Source organism: Lampris incognitus, chromosome 14, assembly GCF_029633865.1.
Source record: "Lampris incognitus isolate fLamInc1 chromosome 14, fLamInc1.hap2, whole genome shotgun sequence".
Classification (NCBI taxonomy): domain Eukaryota; kingdom Metazoa; phylum Chordata; class Actinopteri; order Lampriformes; family Lampridae; genus Lampris; species Lampris incognitus.
Window position 1 is genome coordinate 12,639,461 of NC_079224.1, and position 14,044 is coordinate 12,653,504.

The window sequence follows — 14,044 nt, forward strand, 5'->3', positions numbered from 1 at the left end:
TCCTCTCTCTCTCTCTCTCTCTCTCTCTCTCTCTCTCTCTCTCCTCTCTCTCTCTCTCTCTCTCTCTCTCTCTCTCTCTCTCACACACACACACTCTCTCTCTCCCAAATTGAAATTGAAATGGCTTTATTGGCATGACGTAACGATGCCATCTCTCTCTCTCTCGCTCCCTCGCAGCCAGCAAACGTCTCATTTCCATCAGGCTAGTTAAGACGCCATGAACAAAATGGGCAAAATACAAAGAGACAACAAAAGAAGGAACGACGAGAGAATGGACTAAATATGTTTTGTACACGTTGAAAATAGACTTCATAAGATTTTTTGTCCACTTTAGTTACGGTACAGAAGTTAGTAGAAATTAGTACACTAAAACAATAAATTATTATTATTATTATTATTACTGTTGTTTTTTGTCATTGTTATTATTACTAACATTGTTGTGGTTGTGGTTATGGTTGTTGTTATTTCCCTTCACTCCGGCTCCGGATTACATTAGATCAATTTAATTAATCTCCAGATGGGGAATTTAAGGTGCTACAGCAGAATAAATGATCAAAATAAGAATTTTTAAAAAAAAAAATAGACGCAAGAGAATCAAAACAAGCACACAAGTGCTAAAACTACCAGTATGATAAAAGTGCAGCGGGCACAGCAGTATTAACAGTAGCAATAAATAAGAGCAGTCAACATCAGTGATAGTGCAACAGTAGAGGCAGCGGCGCGCGAGACCAGACCAGAGGTTCCAGATTCCGCAGCTTTCAGGGAATTGACGTGGAAAAGTTTGTGACCCTGGAGAACAACTGGAAAAATGCACGAAATAAAATCCCCCCCTACCCCACCCCGTTTCTCTGTGCTCCAGTAAAGGAATTAGCACACGTTTAATTTATAGGTTTTAAGAGGGAAATCAGTAGGTTTATTTTTTGGGGGGGTGGGAGAGGGGGGGCTGCTGTCTGTCTGCCTATGCAGAACAAAGTTGCCTCCCCCCCCCCCGTGCGCGTTTTCCACGGTCTGGGTTCGCTTGTGTTTCTCGCGATATCTGGCAACCCAGAAAGGGGAGTGACGCAGTTAATATAGATCTAAAGATACTCCATGCTTCTTTTTTTTTTATGACCCGAAATAATATTTAAATATATATTTTCTGTGGCTTCGGACGTCGTAGTCGAGCGTCGGGGGCTGGAGGATAACGGCGGTGTCTGCTCTCACGCCGGGCTGCACGCCGGATCGCTGTCCTTGAAGTCGGGATGCCATTTCAGTTTGGAGGTTGCGGTACACCCCGAGGACTGGATGCCATAACAGCCACCAGATATGCCGCAGCCCAAATCACGAAAAATCGCCATTCTCGGGTACAGATCCGTAGGTGAGTCCCGATCCGACGACGCTCTCCGGGACCGACACCGGAGGAGGAGGGGTGGTAAAACGCCACCGCAGCCGCAAAACACGGCCGGGTGAAGGGTAGATCTCCGCGGCCCGTCGGAGGGGGGGGGGTCTAGCGGTTTACGCCTCCTATGGTGGACTTAAATGATGGAGGGGGGGTTAGATTTTGTCACGCAACATCCCGATGGGGCGGATGAGTGCGCCTCACCAGGTGAGACGCGGCCTTGTGGTTTCTGGCACACAGCTGCCGACTCCTGCGTTCAGTAAAGAGCACGGAGGAGTCGGTCGGTGGGTGGGTGGACGCCTCGGGTGTCTGAAACGCCCTTAGGGGGGGGGGTCCGTCGGCGAGCGCATCACCGGCACACGGCGGCGACCCCGCGGCCCCCTGGACCGTGTCACCGCCCCGATGAACAGCCCCCCCCCCAAAAAAAACCCACCACCGCAGCGGACGGTGTTATGGTGGCGTCCGTAGCCGCCTCATCTCACAGGCGCTAGAAGACGCGTCGCGGATCCGCCACCTCGATCTGCGTTTTGGGGCTGCTGGTGTCAAGGTGGCCTAGCGGAGGACGGTAACGTGGGCCGGGGCCTTGTGTAGTGATGGGCACGCGTGTTGTTAGACTGTTGTATCATAGCCGTGTCACGTGGGGGCTGTGTGTGTGTGTGTGTGTGTGTGTGTGTGTGTGTAGGGGGGGGGGTTACAAAACACGATGAGCACCCGTGTGCGAGAGCCTGTTCGCATCCACGACACCCAGGGCGCTTGTGCACCAGTTCGAGTCCACGTTTTGTTTTTCAAATGGATGTTATTGATTATTGTTATTGATTATTGTAAGCCCCCCTCCCTCCCCCCCCTCTCATAACATAACTGTGTGCATTTTGCAGGAAGTCCTCTTTGACTATTCAGTTTGTGGAAGGCCAGTTTGTTGACTCCTATGACCCGACGATAGAAAACAGTAAGTGTGGATTATCTATAAAAAAATTACCATGAATTATATAAACAGTCCAGTGTTCTCCGAATTAGGAAACATATGTGAGTCCTCTGTGCTGTCAGAATCGGGCTTTGGGGGGGGGGGGGGGTTGCTCACCGTAGTCTTCATCATAGCATCCCAAGGGGGGGGGGGAAGTAGGAGGTTGCGGTGAGTCTGAAGAAGAGGGTCCGTGTCTGCTTTTATGACCGCAACACGGATGAGCTAGAGTCCAGGATTACCCAATTATGTTTGTTCGGCCATGAGAAAGGTGCTGACACCACAGCTCCACAGGCCACCCGGCCTGCTCCGTGTTGAATGGGCTGTCTGGTCCAGCACTAATGCGGGTTACCAGTACCACCATGGGTGTCAGTACATGAAACAGAAACGACGCTCTCCAGGAAACTCGTGTTAATTTTTGTTAAGCTAATCATAATCAACTTGAGGTACAATAACGCCGCATAGTCGAGGTGTCACCTCTGTTGTGCGATTCTGCAGCCAAGCCAGCAGATCTCGTTAGATAGCAACACCCATCTCTAGGCAGATAGGGACGTTTCTGCGGCGAATGATCTCACTGATGTCACGCAACACAAAAACAACAACAAAAATATGGGGGGTGGGGGGTCCTCCTGGCGGTCTTTAATAAGTCTTGGTAACATCTGGTGATGGAGCATCGGATGGTAAGGATGCAATCGGTCGCTTTCTCCGCCGCCCTTGTCTTGCGCTTAAGATTGACCGCACAACTGTTGCATTTAGCACGAAGACCCCTGCAGGACCATAGAGGAAACCCCCCGCTCCCTGATTTCTCTCTGCATCGTTAATTCTATATACGTACCCCCTTATATGCAAATTCTGTTGACACAAACAGCCCTTGTTTGTGCGCAGTTAATTGGTCCACGACAGAAACCATAATTACAGGAACGCCTCACCTCCTCGTTCGCTCTTTTGATTGATCGTTGTGTTTTCCTCGACTCCGTAAGCCATGCAGATGATCTTGTAGTGTGTTTACGGCGACCTGTGTGAGCACCACCCAGCAAGCCAGACGAGCCGTGTGCGCGAATGAGTTGAAACAGAAATTGCTCAAGAACAGACATCGCTTCTCGTTTCCCTTTATGGATGTCTTATCGATCTGTGTTTGTGTTTTGATATTTTTTTCTCCTTTCCCCAATAGCGTTTACTAAGATGATCACGATAAATGGACAGGAGTACATCTTCAGCTGGTAGATACAGCAGGGCAGGTAGGACTAGCTTCAAATGGTTTTCCAATGAGCCCACATTCAGCCATTTATCCTCTGACTCTCGCGGCACGCCGATTAAGGTGGCCCGATTGTGTCGTCATTTTTCACACAAGTGTCTGTTGTCGTGATTTGTAGTTGTGTGCTGTTTGTGTAGAGCAGGCCTTTAAAGAGCCAGCGATGCAAGTCTTTGCTTTATTGAAGATCATGAACCCCTAATACGATGGTTCCTGTTACCTCATAGCACTTATTACACTTTATTTATGTTACTTTTTCTGGGTGTAACGTTGCAGCATAAACACGTATTTAATATAAATCCCGTTTCCTTTTCCAGGATGAGTATTCAATTTTCCCACAGACTTACTCCATAGATATCAACGGTTACCATTCTGGTCTACTCAGTCACCTTCCAATAAAAGGTACACAAAGGGCAACACACGTACTGAATCTCACATCCCATGTACAGTAACCTTCCAAGATGCTCAAATCTGAAAAGCCTCCTCTCCTCTCCTGTCCCCTCCTCTCCTGTCCTCTCCCTCTCCTGTCCTCTCCTCTCCTGTCCTCTCCTGTCCTCTCCTCTCCTGTCCCCTCCTCTCCTGTCCCCTCCTCTCCTGTCCTCTCCTCTCCTGTCCCCTCCTCTCCTGTCCCCTCCTCTCCTGTCCTCTCCTCTCCTGTCCTCTTCCTGTCCCCTCCTCTCCTGTCCCCTCCTCTCCTGTCCTCTCCTGTCCTCTCCTCTCCTCTCCTCTCCTCTCCCCTCCTCCCTTCCTGTCCCCTCCTCTCCTGTCCCCTCCTCTCCTGTCCTCTCCTCTCCTCTCCTCTCCTGTCCTCTCCTCTCCTCTCCTCTCCTCTCCTCTCCTCTCCCCTCTTCTCCTCTCCTCTACTCTCCCCTCTTCTCCTCTCCTCTCCCTCTCCCTCCCCTCCCATCCTCTCCTCTCCTCTCTTCTCATCTCTTCCAGTTTCGAAGTTGTACAAGTCATCCACGAAAAATTGTTGGATATCGGTGGGGAAAGTTCAGTGAGTGCTCGCACCGTTGTTGTCATTTTGTCGTGCAGAGCTTCCAGAGATACTGTGCCGTACTTAACTACTAAGTGCCTCTTGTTTTCCTTCCTCCACAGAGTACCAATTATGTTGGTCGGAAACAAGAATGACCTACATATGGAGCGGTATGTTGTGACACACACTGACATCCCACATTAGAGCGTAATGTACAGAAAGCTCTGGGCGCAGACACACACAGGCCGCGATCGGGGCACTTTTAACGGTGTGCGGCTAACTCGCTGGCAACGCTGCCAATCTTCGCTTCATGCCTCAGCGCGACCTCGTCCTGTGGGGGGGACATCATTTCATGTCCACTCCCGGCCACGTTTCCAGCCGGCTGACGGCGGAGCGAGCTCGATGCCGCAAGCGAACGTTGTCAATGTCGCGTGTCCGATAAGTCAGGTTTATTTGTGCGGCTCTAAATCACCAACCGGCCGGTCGGAGACCTAATGAAAATATACAAGAAAATGTTTCCTTTCCATCATATTTCACAAACGAGCTGGAGGTAACGCGGTTTGGATGGGAGCGTGCACTGCCTGTCTGGGTCACCTCCTTCAGCACTGCATCAGCGGCTTGTTGCATAAGCACGGCTTTCTTAGGCGTGCAGCTGCAACGTTAGCACTGCAGCCATACATGTGAAATATTTATGTTTAAAAGTATGTTTATGTTGGGTTTTTTTTTTATAACTGAGTATCCCAACACCCCCGTTTTTCAGAGTAATCAGCTGTGAAGAGGGAAAGGCGTTAGCTGAATCCTGGAATGCTGCCTTCATGGAGTCCTCAGCTAAGGAAAACCAGGCAAGACGTGGCTTATTTGTTTTACTGATTAGTTTGCATGACGTCTGTCCGTCTGCCTGTCTCTGTCTGTCTGTCTCTGTCCACGGTGGGAAGTTAAGAATTGTGGGCACCGGCCTACCAGGCCAGCCCGGATAAATTATTACGAGCCCAATATGGGTAATGCAGTTTTCAGGTTTAAACTAGAAGTATCATGGATCAAAAGGAATTAAACGGTCCGTGGATGGGCAATCCTTACCTGCCCTCCAGCTCTCCTCCAACACTCTCACTCCCTTCTCCTTATAACGTTTTGATGAAGAGAATATTGGCAACAAATCAATACATTTTGTATCGATCGTGAAGTTAGTTTAGCCAGATAGCTCTGCACGATCCACCAACAAGCTCATTGATTGGTCAGGTACCAGTTGGCTGGCTGGCTGATTGAATGGCTGATCATTTCTTTGGAGCCAACCAATAAATATGCTGTGCATTTTATTGCCTTTTTAAAATTGTTGTATGGACAAATTGGTAATTGGGACTGTATCTAACTTCCTACATATCTACCAAACTATATCCCCTATCTTATATTCACTGCTCATGTAGTACGTAGGTAGATTTCATGCTCACAGGCACCCATCCTTTTCCTCTAACTGGACATGCAGCTCCACCTTGCCGTATGGAGTTCAGTGCAATCAATGGAGGACACCTCCCATACTCGTTCAGTAACACATAGAACTTCCTAGCTCGGCCAACGTGAATATAAATGCTACAGCAGTCAGTCGTAGTGAATTCGAGTGGTCATTTTAAAAATTCAGTTTTGCAACCCATTACGGTTGTTTACTGCTGTGCTACTTCCTGCAACCACCATCAAATTTTTAAAATGACCACTCGAATTCGCCGTGGTAGATGGATGTAGCGTCGTGTCTGCTTTGGCTGAAGCACGGAGAGCTTTTTGTCCCCCCCACAGTACCAGGATTGTGGATTTGTCCCATATTAATTGCGTTGAACTCTAGATGGCAAGCTGGAGCTGCGTGTCCAGTATGAAGAAAGATGGATGACTGTGAACATGGAACCTACCTATGTCCTTCTTACTACATGAGCAGTGAGTATAAAATAGGGATGGACTTCAAATATTCCCGAAATATTCCTTGAAGATTCCTGGTCAATATGCCCTGTAGTGTTTTGTCTGAAGACGCAGTGTGGCAGCACAGGATGCGGTGTATATCTAACACGTATCCGCTGTTAACGTGCACAGGAGAGCCAGAAGTCTAAACCACATCTCTCCTCCGTCTGTCCTGCCCCCCCCCCTCAGACAGCCGTGGAGGTGTTTCGGAGAATGATCCTGGAGGCGGAGAAGATCGACAGCGGTGTGCAACCAGGAAAGACATCCTGCTCCATGATGTAGAGCCGCCCAATCAACACACAGGACACTGCACTGGGATATCCCGTTACTTGAAGGCTAGCTGCCAGTTCTCCTCCACCTCAGCTGACTCCACACCAACCCCACCCCCCAGGGTCCTAAATATCAAATACTGTCTATTTATGGCTCTGATTCCATTGTTATTTACCAGTATTTTCCATAACCTTTGTCATCCTTGATTTTTTTGATTTTTTTATTTTTTTTCTCTCGCTGTTTGTTTGACAAGACCAAGAGGATGAGTGGTGATTCCCTGTCCAATATTAGACCCACAATCCACCTCTCTGCCATCTCTGTGCTCTGGCACTGATGCAAAACACAGAACTTCATTCGGATGTGTCAGAAAAAAAAATGTGTTAGAGCGTTAGATCATAAAGACTCCAGTATCTTAGAGGCAGAACGAGTAGGATTTGTTGGTTGAGGGTTTGTCAACACAACATTCAGAGTTGCCCCCCCCCATCCACCCCTCCACCCCACCCCCACCCGGATCAAACACACCAGAAGTGCGCGCCCCCTGACCGTAGTTGCCAGAGCACATCCCAGTGTACAAGCCAACTCCCAGTCACTCTTCATCCCCATCCTCTCCTTCGGTGCTCGCCAGCGGGCGAAGGCGAAACCCCAGATTCGCTCCCCCCCTTTTTGCAACGAGCTTCGTCCGCTTGGCGTCTCTCCTAGCTGTATTTGGGTCTTTTCGGCGCCTGTGTCCGCCGTGGCCGTAGCTTCCGGTTGGATGTCGGGCCACGATCTTGACCTGGCACCCGGTCCCTACGTTTTTATAGAGTCCCGCTGCCCAAAGGTTAACACCCAGAAACATCCCATACACATACAGACAGAGGACAGGATCTCTGCAGACCAGACGGACGCCGCCCCGCTCGTCTCGTCTGGTGAGTCACGACTGATGGTTTTGAGGGATTATTTTGCATACATTGATTTTTTAGGAAAATCCTACTCGTTCTACCTTTAAGGCCAGAGATGTGAGTGGTTTTATGCATCCTAGCCCCCCCCCCCCCCGTGACGCGGTTCTCGTGTAGGCTCACTACCTTTGTCTCCGCTGAAGACATGGGCGATGAAGAGGGGTGACACTTCCTGCCACACCTATTGCTTTGAAAACTGCCAATTTAACACAGGCGTTTCTTCCGATACATCTCTCACCGTTTCATCCTGCAAAATATACGGCTCTTTTTCTACTTCCAACTCCACACCACACCGGCCCCACCCACCCCACCCCACCCCGTCCCGTCCCTCAGTTTGTTTGAATAGCAATTACTGTCAGCCACATATCTGCATCCATTTTCTAATGTTGAAAATGTTGTACAAATGTTTTCGATTGTAATCATTAAAGCAAAAAGTCGTTATGTAATGCAGACTCTAGTGTTTTATTCCCCCCCCCCTTATAAACACACACACACACACATTTTTGTTTGATTATCCTCAGGAGTGAGAAAACGACATCTTTTTAGGCGTCTCCATACACCGCTGGTCACACAAACTCAAATTCTTATTTTAATCTTTATTTATCCCATGAAGGAAGGGGCACTTCATGCTCTCAGTGCTGCCCTGTTTGGTACTTACAGGTAACACACACATAGGCTGCCCTTTTTACTTCCCTGATCCGTTCCTCTGAGGCGTTTGGGAGTTTAGTGTCTTGCTCAGAGGCACCCTGACACACTGGAATATTGATCAACTGAAAGGTAAGTCATGGTTGCAGGGCCGTCCCTCATTCTCTCTGCTGGCTGAGGTGGGTTTCGGACCCCGAGAACTCATTGCACATGTCACTGTTGCAGCAGCTGATGTCGACGAAGGCGTTTATCTTCAGCATCTGGCAGTCTAACATGGTCATGCACTTCTGGTACTGGCCATCTGAGGAGAGAAGAGTTTTAGAGGAGAGGAAGGAAGTTGAGAAAAGACAAAGTCCCGATTATGAGAGAAAAAAAAAATCAGTTCTTTTTCTCCCCAATGGCCCCTACGACCCCACTCCTCCGGGCCGTCCCGGTCGCTGCTCCACCCCCTCTGCCCATCCGGGGAGGGCTGCAGACTACCACGCGATACACGTGGAGTCGCCAGCCCATTCTTTTCGCCTGACAGCGAGGAGTTTCGCCAGGAGGACGTAGCGCGTGGGAGGATCATGTTACCCCCCCCCCGGTTCCCCCTCCTCCTCCCAGAACAGACGCCCCGACCGACCAGCGGAGGCGCTAGTGCAGCGACTAGGACACATACCCACATCCGTCTTCCCACCCGCAGACACGGCCAACTGTGTCTGTAAGGGACGCCCGACCAAGCCGGAGGCAACACGGGGGCTCGAACCGGCGAGCCCCGTGTTGGTAGGCAACACGGGGGGGACCGCCCCGTCCCGCTTGTCTTTTAAAACTGTCACCGCTTGGGTGTAATTCATCCTGACAGAGAAACTGACCTTCTCCTGCCCAGAGAGCTGTTCTACATTGCCTACATACATGTACCAGGATGCATTGCCAGAGTTTCTCAAACTCCCGGCCCATCTGCCTTGTAGGTCTTCCGCCGTCCACTGACGTCAGTGGACGGCGGAAGCAAGTTTGTGACGGCAGTCTAGGGCGATACGGACAACAGTGGCAAGTGTTGCGTCCACTATAGAGTTGATTAATACATGGGAATATGGTTGAGAATCGGTGAAATCTCCATGTAAGGTATAGCACTTCCACTGCAGGAGTTCCAACACAAAGTTTTTTTCTCTTGTTTTGTGTCACGGCTAATCGTTAAACTCTAAAAGAAAAGTCGGATTGAAGATTAATTCATCGCAGCCCTGACGTGTCCAGGACAACTCACATGGTTCTGTAAGGAACTTGGCAGCAGCACACGCATCCTTCTCTGGTGCGCATGTCTCTACGCTGGACTCACACTGCCCTCCAGCCTTTCTGGAGATGCACCGATGGCAGTCCAGGGCATCACCTGAAATGAAACTTGGTGTTTTAGCATGCTCTCATAACCTTTGGTTTTACTGCTCCGAATTCAAATCTAGGACATCAAATTCACATTTTGTACGCCTTATTTCAGTCTACTGTAGTTAGATGTGTGGGTGCCGCTGTACAGATACGATATCATAGCCTCAACATTTATACGTTAGACAACCAGAGCTAATTCAGCAAGTTTATGTTGCCTCATTTTCTGTCACTGATCACCTGCATGGCACATTCTTTGACATGTCCCCACCCATTAGGTGCTCCAAGAATGTCGACACAAACTGTTGCAGCCTGTTTTGGGGGGTTTTTCCGCTGTGAGCTGCTGCACAGTGTCGGCTGACTGGAACACACCTATCTGCTAAGCATCAGCCCAGAAGCTAACAGACACTGTTGACACAGTGGAGAATCAGTGACAGACTCACCAGCTGCAAAAAGCAGAGCCAGGGCCAAAGCAAGCACCACCAACTTCATGGTTTTATTCAATGCTGAAAAAGCAAGCATGAAAGAGAAGTCAGAGCTGCAGCACAATATATGTCTGACATCATTATGTCTGGGATTGCAGCGTGGCTCCCAGTATAGATGAGCTTTTGTAGTGTGTGTGGGTGATTCTGTAGTGTCTAGTTGTATCAATTGTGGTTATATGGTCATTTTGGAGGATTGCTGCTGTGAAATAACACGAATTACGTCATGAAAATTCTTGCAAAAATTTTTTAATTTTTTGTGTATCTGTCGGTACACGCAGACACAGTTGTAAGCCCATGAAATTTGAATTTGCAATAATAGACAACGGGATCAAAGTAACATTATATGAAATGCAAGTTGAAGATGACGAGAGGGAAATAAAAACGAGAATAGGGTAAAATGAAAAGCGATCATATCAAAGAGAGCCGATGTTTCATGAGTACATACCTCTGTGGCGTCGTATCGAAAAATGGGATGTACGCGATTGGCTGTCCTTGTTTTATAGCCCAGTCACCTCTGTTGACCAGTCATATGAACTTCCGGTAAAGCGAGTTAAGCCTCTCTCAGCCTCGGTACACGGTGTTCGAGGATAGCCGTTTTCCCAGTGCTCCCCGTTCCTGCATTATGCAAACAGGTGTCCACCCTTGGTCTACTCTAGTATGTAATTTACAGCTCTTTTGCAATATGATTTGAGATGGCGCCTACAGAGTATGAGCAATAGCGTCTCAATCAAAGGTGTGTTTGCTTTAGGTGGGCTATGTCTGATGTATACAAAGTCTAAGACCTTTGGCTCCGTGTTCTTTAACCGAGGCATTAGACGGAAACATGCTTTCATGTGTCACTGCCCACACACTCCATTTAAAGCAGACTAGAATCGGAAGTAGAACCATCTGAGGGAGGATCAAGGACTGCGGTAAAGCTGTGACAACTCTCCCAAGTGTGTCACGCAGCTGCGGTAAACTACTGTTTTGCAGCTGCAGCGGTGCGGTTACAAAGCACAGCACAACATTACGTGATGAACTTATGTGATTGAGAAATAACATATTGTAGCGAAGTCGGGGGAACAACGCAACCACGGGAACTGCCGCGGCCGGGACGCGAACCCGTATCGCCCGCACCGCAGGAGACATCGCTAATGTCGCCTTGTGGTGCAGTACAGCCCGTATCGAATCCCGCACCGGGCAAGAAAATAACCGGTTACATTGGTGGCAGCGGTGGGATCCGGAAGTGTGCAGATCCTCAGAAGTCTCTTCGGAGCGCGGGAATAACAAAGCGCGAGGGAGCGCTTCCGGGGAGGGTGACGACTGTAAACTACTAATAAGACACGTTAGCCCCTAGCTAACGGGTCTGACCCTTTAGTCGAGCGGTTAGCGATGCCTCCTGCGGTGCGGGCGATACGGGTTCGCTTCCCGGCCGCGGCAGTTCCTGTGGTTGCGTGGTCCCCCGAATTCGCTACAATATCAACACTGACGTCCGGGTAGCGTAGCGGAACCCCCATGCTACCTCCGGCTTGGTCGGGCGTCCGCACAGTGGCGCTGACGTAGTTCCGGTAAAATGTCTACCAGCTTGTTCGCTTCCGCTATGCGTACGGTTCGTGTGATTTCTGTCAAATGGCGGCGCCGTCTCAGAAAAAGACGTTTTAAGTTTCAACGTGCTGATAGCACGACCGCTCAACGTTGCTGTGTGCCTTTGTGCCGAGCCTCCATCAAGTACAGCAAAGTACGCAGTTGTCATAGGTTTCCCTCTGACGAGGAGACCAGGCGAAAATGGACTGTCGCCATCGGGAGGGAGAAAAACATGCTAGGTGCTACACGTCCGGATCTTACCTTCGTCATTGTGGATGTAGCTTGAAACGTAAAGTTTGAACCCCTTCTCCTTTTTGTGTGCATGGCGTGCTTCGTGGATAATGCGACTAACTTCATTAACCGTGAGTTGGGGTAGATCTTGAATAGACCGAGTGAAATTGCTGTGCTATTATTGTCAGTTGCCCCTATCATTTCCGGCGCTGCCCCGGAATGATCGAGCTGGCGAGTCGGAATGCGGAAGAGAGTGTGCATGTAGTCTATTGGCCCTGTCTGCGGGTGGGAAGCCGGCTGTGGGTATGTGTCCTGGTCGCTGCACTAGCGCCTCCTCTGGTCGGTCGGGGTGCCTGTTCGGGGGGGAGGGGGAACTGGGGGGAATAGCGTGATGCTCCCACGCGCTACGTCCCCCCTGGCGAAACTCCTCACTGTCAGGTGAAAAGGAGCGGCTGGCGACTCCACATGTATCGGAGGAGGCATGTGGTAGTCTGCAGCCCTCCCCGGATCGGCAGAGGAGGTGGGGCAGTGATCACAGAAGAGTGGGGCAATTGGCCGGATACAATTGGAGAGACAAACGGGGGGAGGGGGGGGGGAGATCAACATTGCACACATATGTAGTCTGAACTATCATCCAAAGAGCTCATCTAAAAGTTGTAAAAAGATACAAGTGTAAAAACCAAGGAATAACAGCAAAATAATGTAGAAGGTAGTCCTCACATTTTCTAGTAATAGCCATTTAGGCAGCATACATGTACTTAACCATTCTGCAAAAAAAAGAAAAATAAGAAAATAATAATAATAATGCAGCCTTTGTTTTGATGTGGTCCCTGCAAAGAAATTTCTGGGTCATTATATCTACCAAATTCAAAATAGCGAGTACATTTTTCTTCCTTCAAATGTCAGTCTAATTCCCGGCCTAAAATGATCACATATGCATTTCATATCGTTAGCGCCAATGCGTCAGCCGAAAATCTACTCAAACGATGTAACTAGAGACGTTGTAATTAGTAACTTTCCATTACAGCCATCCAACGAGGAAGAAATGGAAATGGAGTGAAACCTGAATAAAAGGTTAGATCTGACCCCAGACCTGCTTCATCTGTCCATCCTTAAACTAGTGCCGTCCCGTGCTGTCTCTAGCTGGCTGGCTGTTTTGTTTTTGCTATCGTCTCCACTTTTATATTTGTATTTTTCCCCCCCGGTTAATTTGCCTCAGCAATACCAAGTGTCATTCACTGTTTCCACTGCGCCACCCCTGTCATTTGACCTCGGTTGCGTCTGCGCTTAAGTTTCTCTCCTCCGCTGCAGCTGTGTTTGTCGTGTTACTCGTCTTTCCCCGTCTGTGCAATATTGGTCTGCAGCCCCTGCTCAGTGCAGCGCCACTCTGAAAACCTGATAAAAGCAAAATCTCTCCCTCTCCATTGTTTCCCCCTCCTGAGCCAAAGTCCAATATCAGCACTGCCAGATGTAAGGGAAACTGTCCATGTGGCAAAACGTCTAAACCCTCCATTGTTGTGCCTTTGTTGGTTGGGCGTCGCGATATGGCCTCACTGCCTATTGGCCATATATATCTGGGTGTCCAAAAATTTTCTACTCTTATACTGTCGGGCTTGTTTGGAGGATATCGGTGGCGAAATGTCTCAGTACTCAGGAAAGGTGAGTACCACAGCAAGTAGCGTGATGCAGACATCTCTGTATGTACCCTTCCCAGTCTCCCAACAGGTGTACCTCAAACAACCGAGCACACAATGAGGGCCTCATGCAATGACGATGCTGTTTTTGCAGTTGACTGCTTGGGCCCAAGTGTAAGGTTGCAGCTACTATTCATAGCACAGTATCAAATGGTACAATGGTCTGATATGTCTTCACACATGAAAGAGTCAACACGTGGTAGCACTCATCGACACTACTGTTTTCTGGATCTAGGCCTTCTGGCTAGCTCCAGTTCTCAGCCAGTCTCTAGTAAAGGTATAGAGAGGACATGACAAATGCCCGTTTACAAAACAGATTATATCATGACAGAAAAATGGGAACTTGATACCTTCTTTACT

General features: G+C 49.0%; 1 protein-coding gene and 1 pseudogene across 1 annotated transcript; one reads left to right on the forward strand and one right to left on the reverse strand.

The window, feature by feature from the left end:
* Positions 1–1,066: 1,066 nt before the first annotated feature.
* On the forward strand, positions 1,067–8,159 carry LOC130123665 (GTP-binding protein Rheb-like; annotated as a pseudogene).
* Positions 8,160–8,289: 130 nt separating this feature from the next.
* ly97.3 (lymphocyte antigen 97, tandem duplicate 3) lies at positions 8,290–10,727 on the reverse strand. The gene is made up of 4 exons (XM_056292903.1): positions 10,642–10,727; positions 10,155–10,217; positions 9,599–9,721; positions 8,290–8,659 (listed from the first exon to the last, which is right to left on the reverse strand). The coding sequence occupies exons 2-4, from the start codon at positions 10,201–10,203 to the stop codon at positions 8,517–8,519; spliced, it is 315 nt and encodes a 104-aa protein (XP_056148878.1). The 5' UTR covers positions 10,204–10,217; positions 10,642–10,727; the 3' UTR covers positions 8,290–8,516.
* Positions 10,728–14,044: the final 3,317 nt, after the last annotated feature.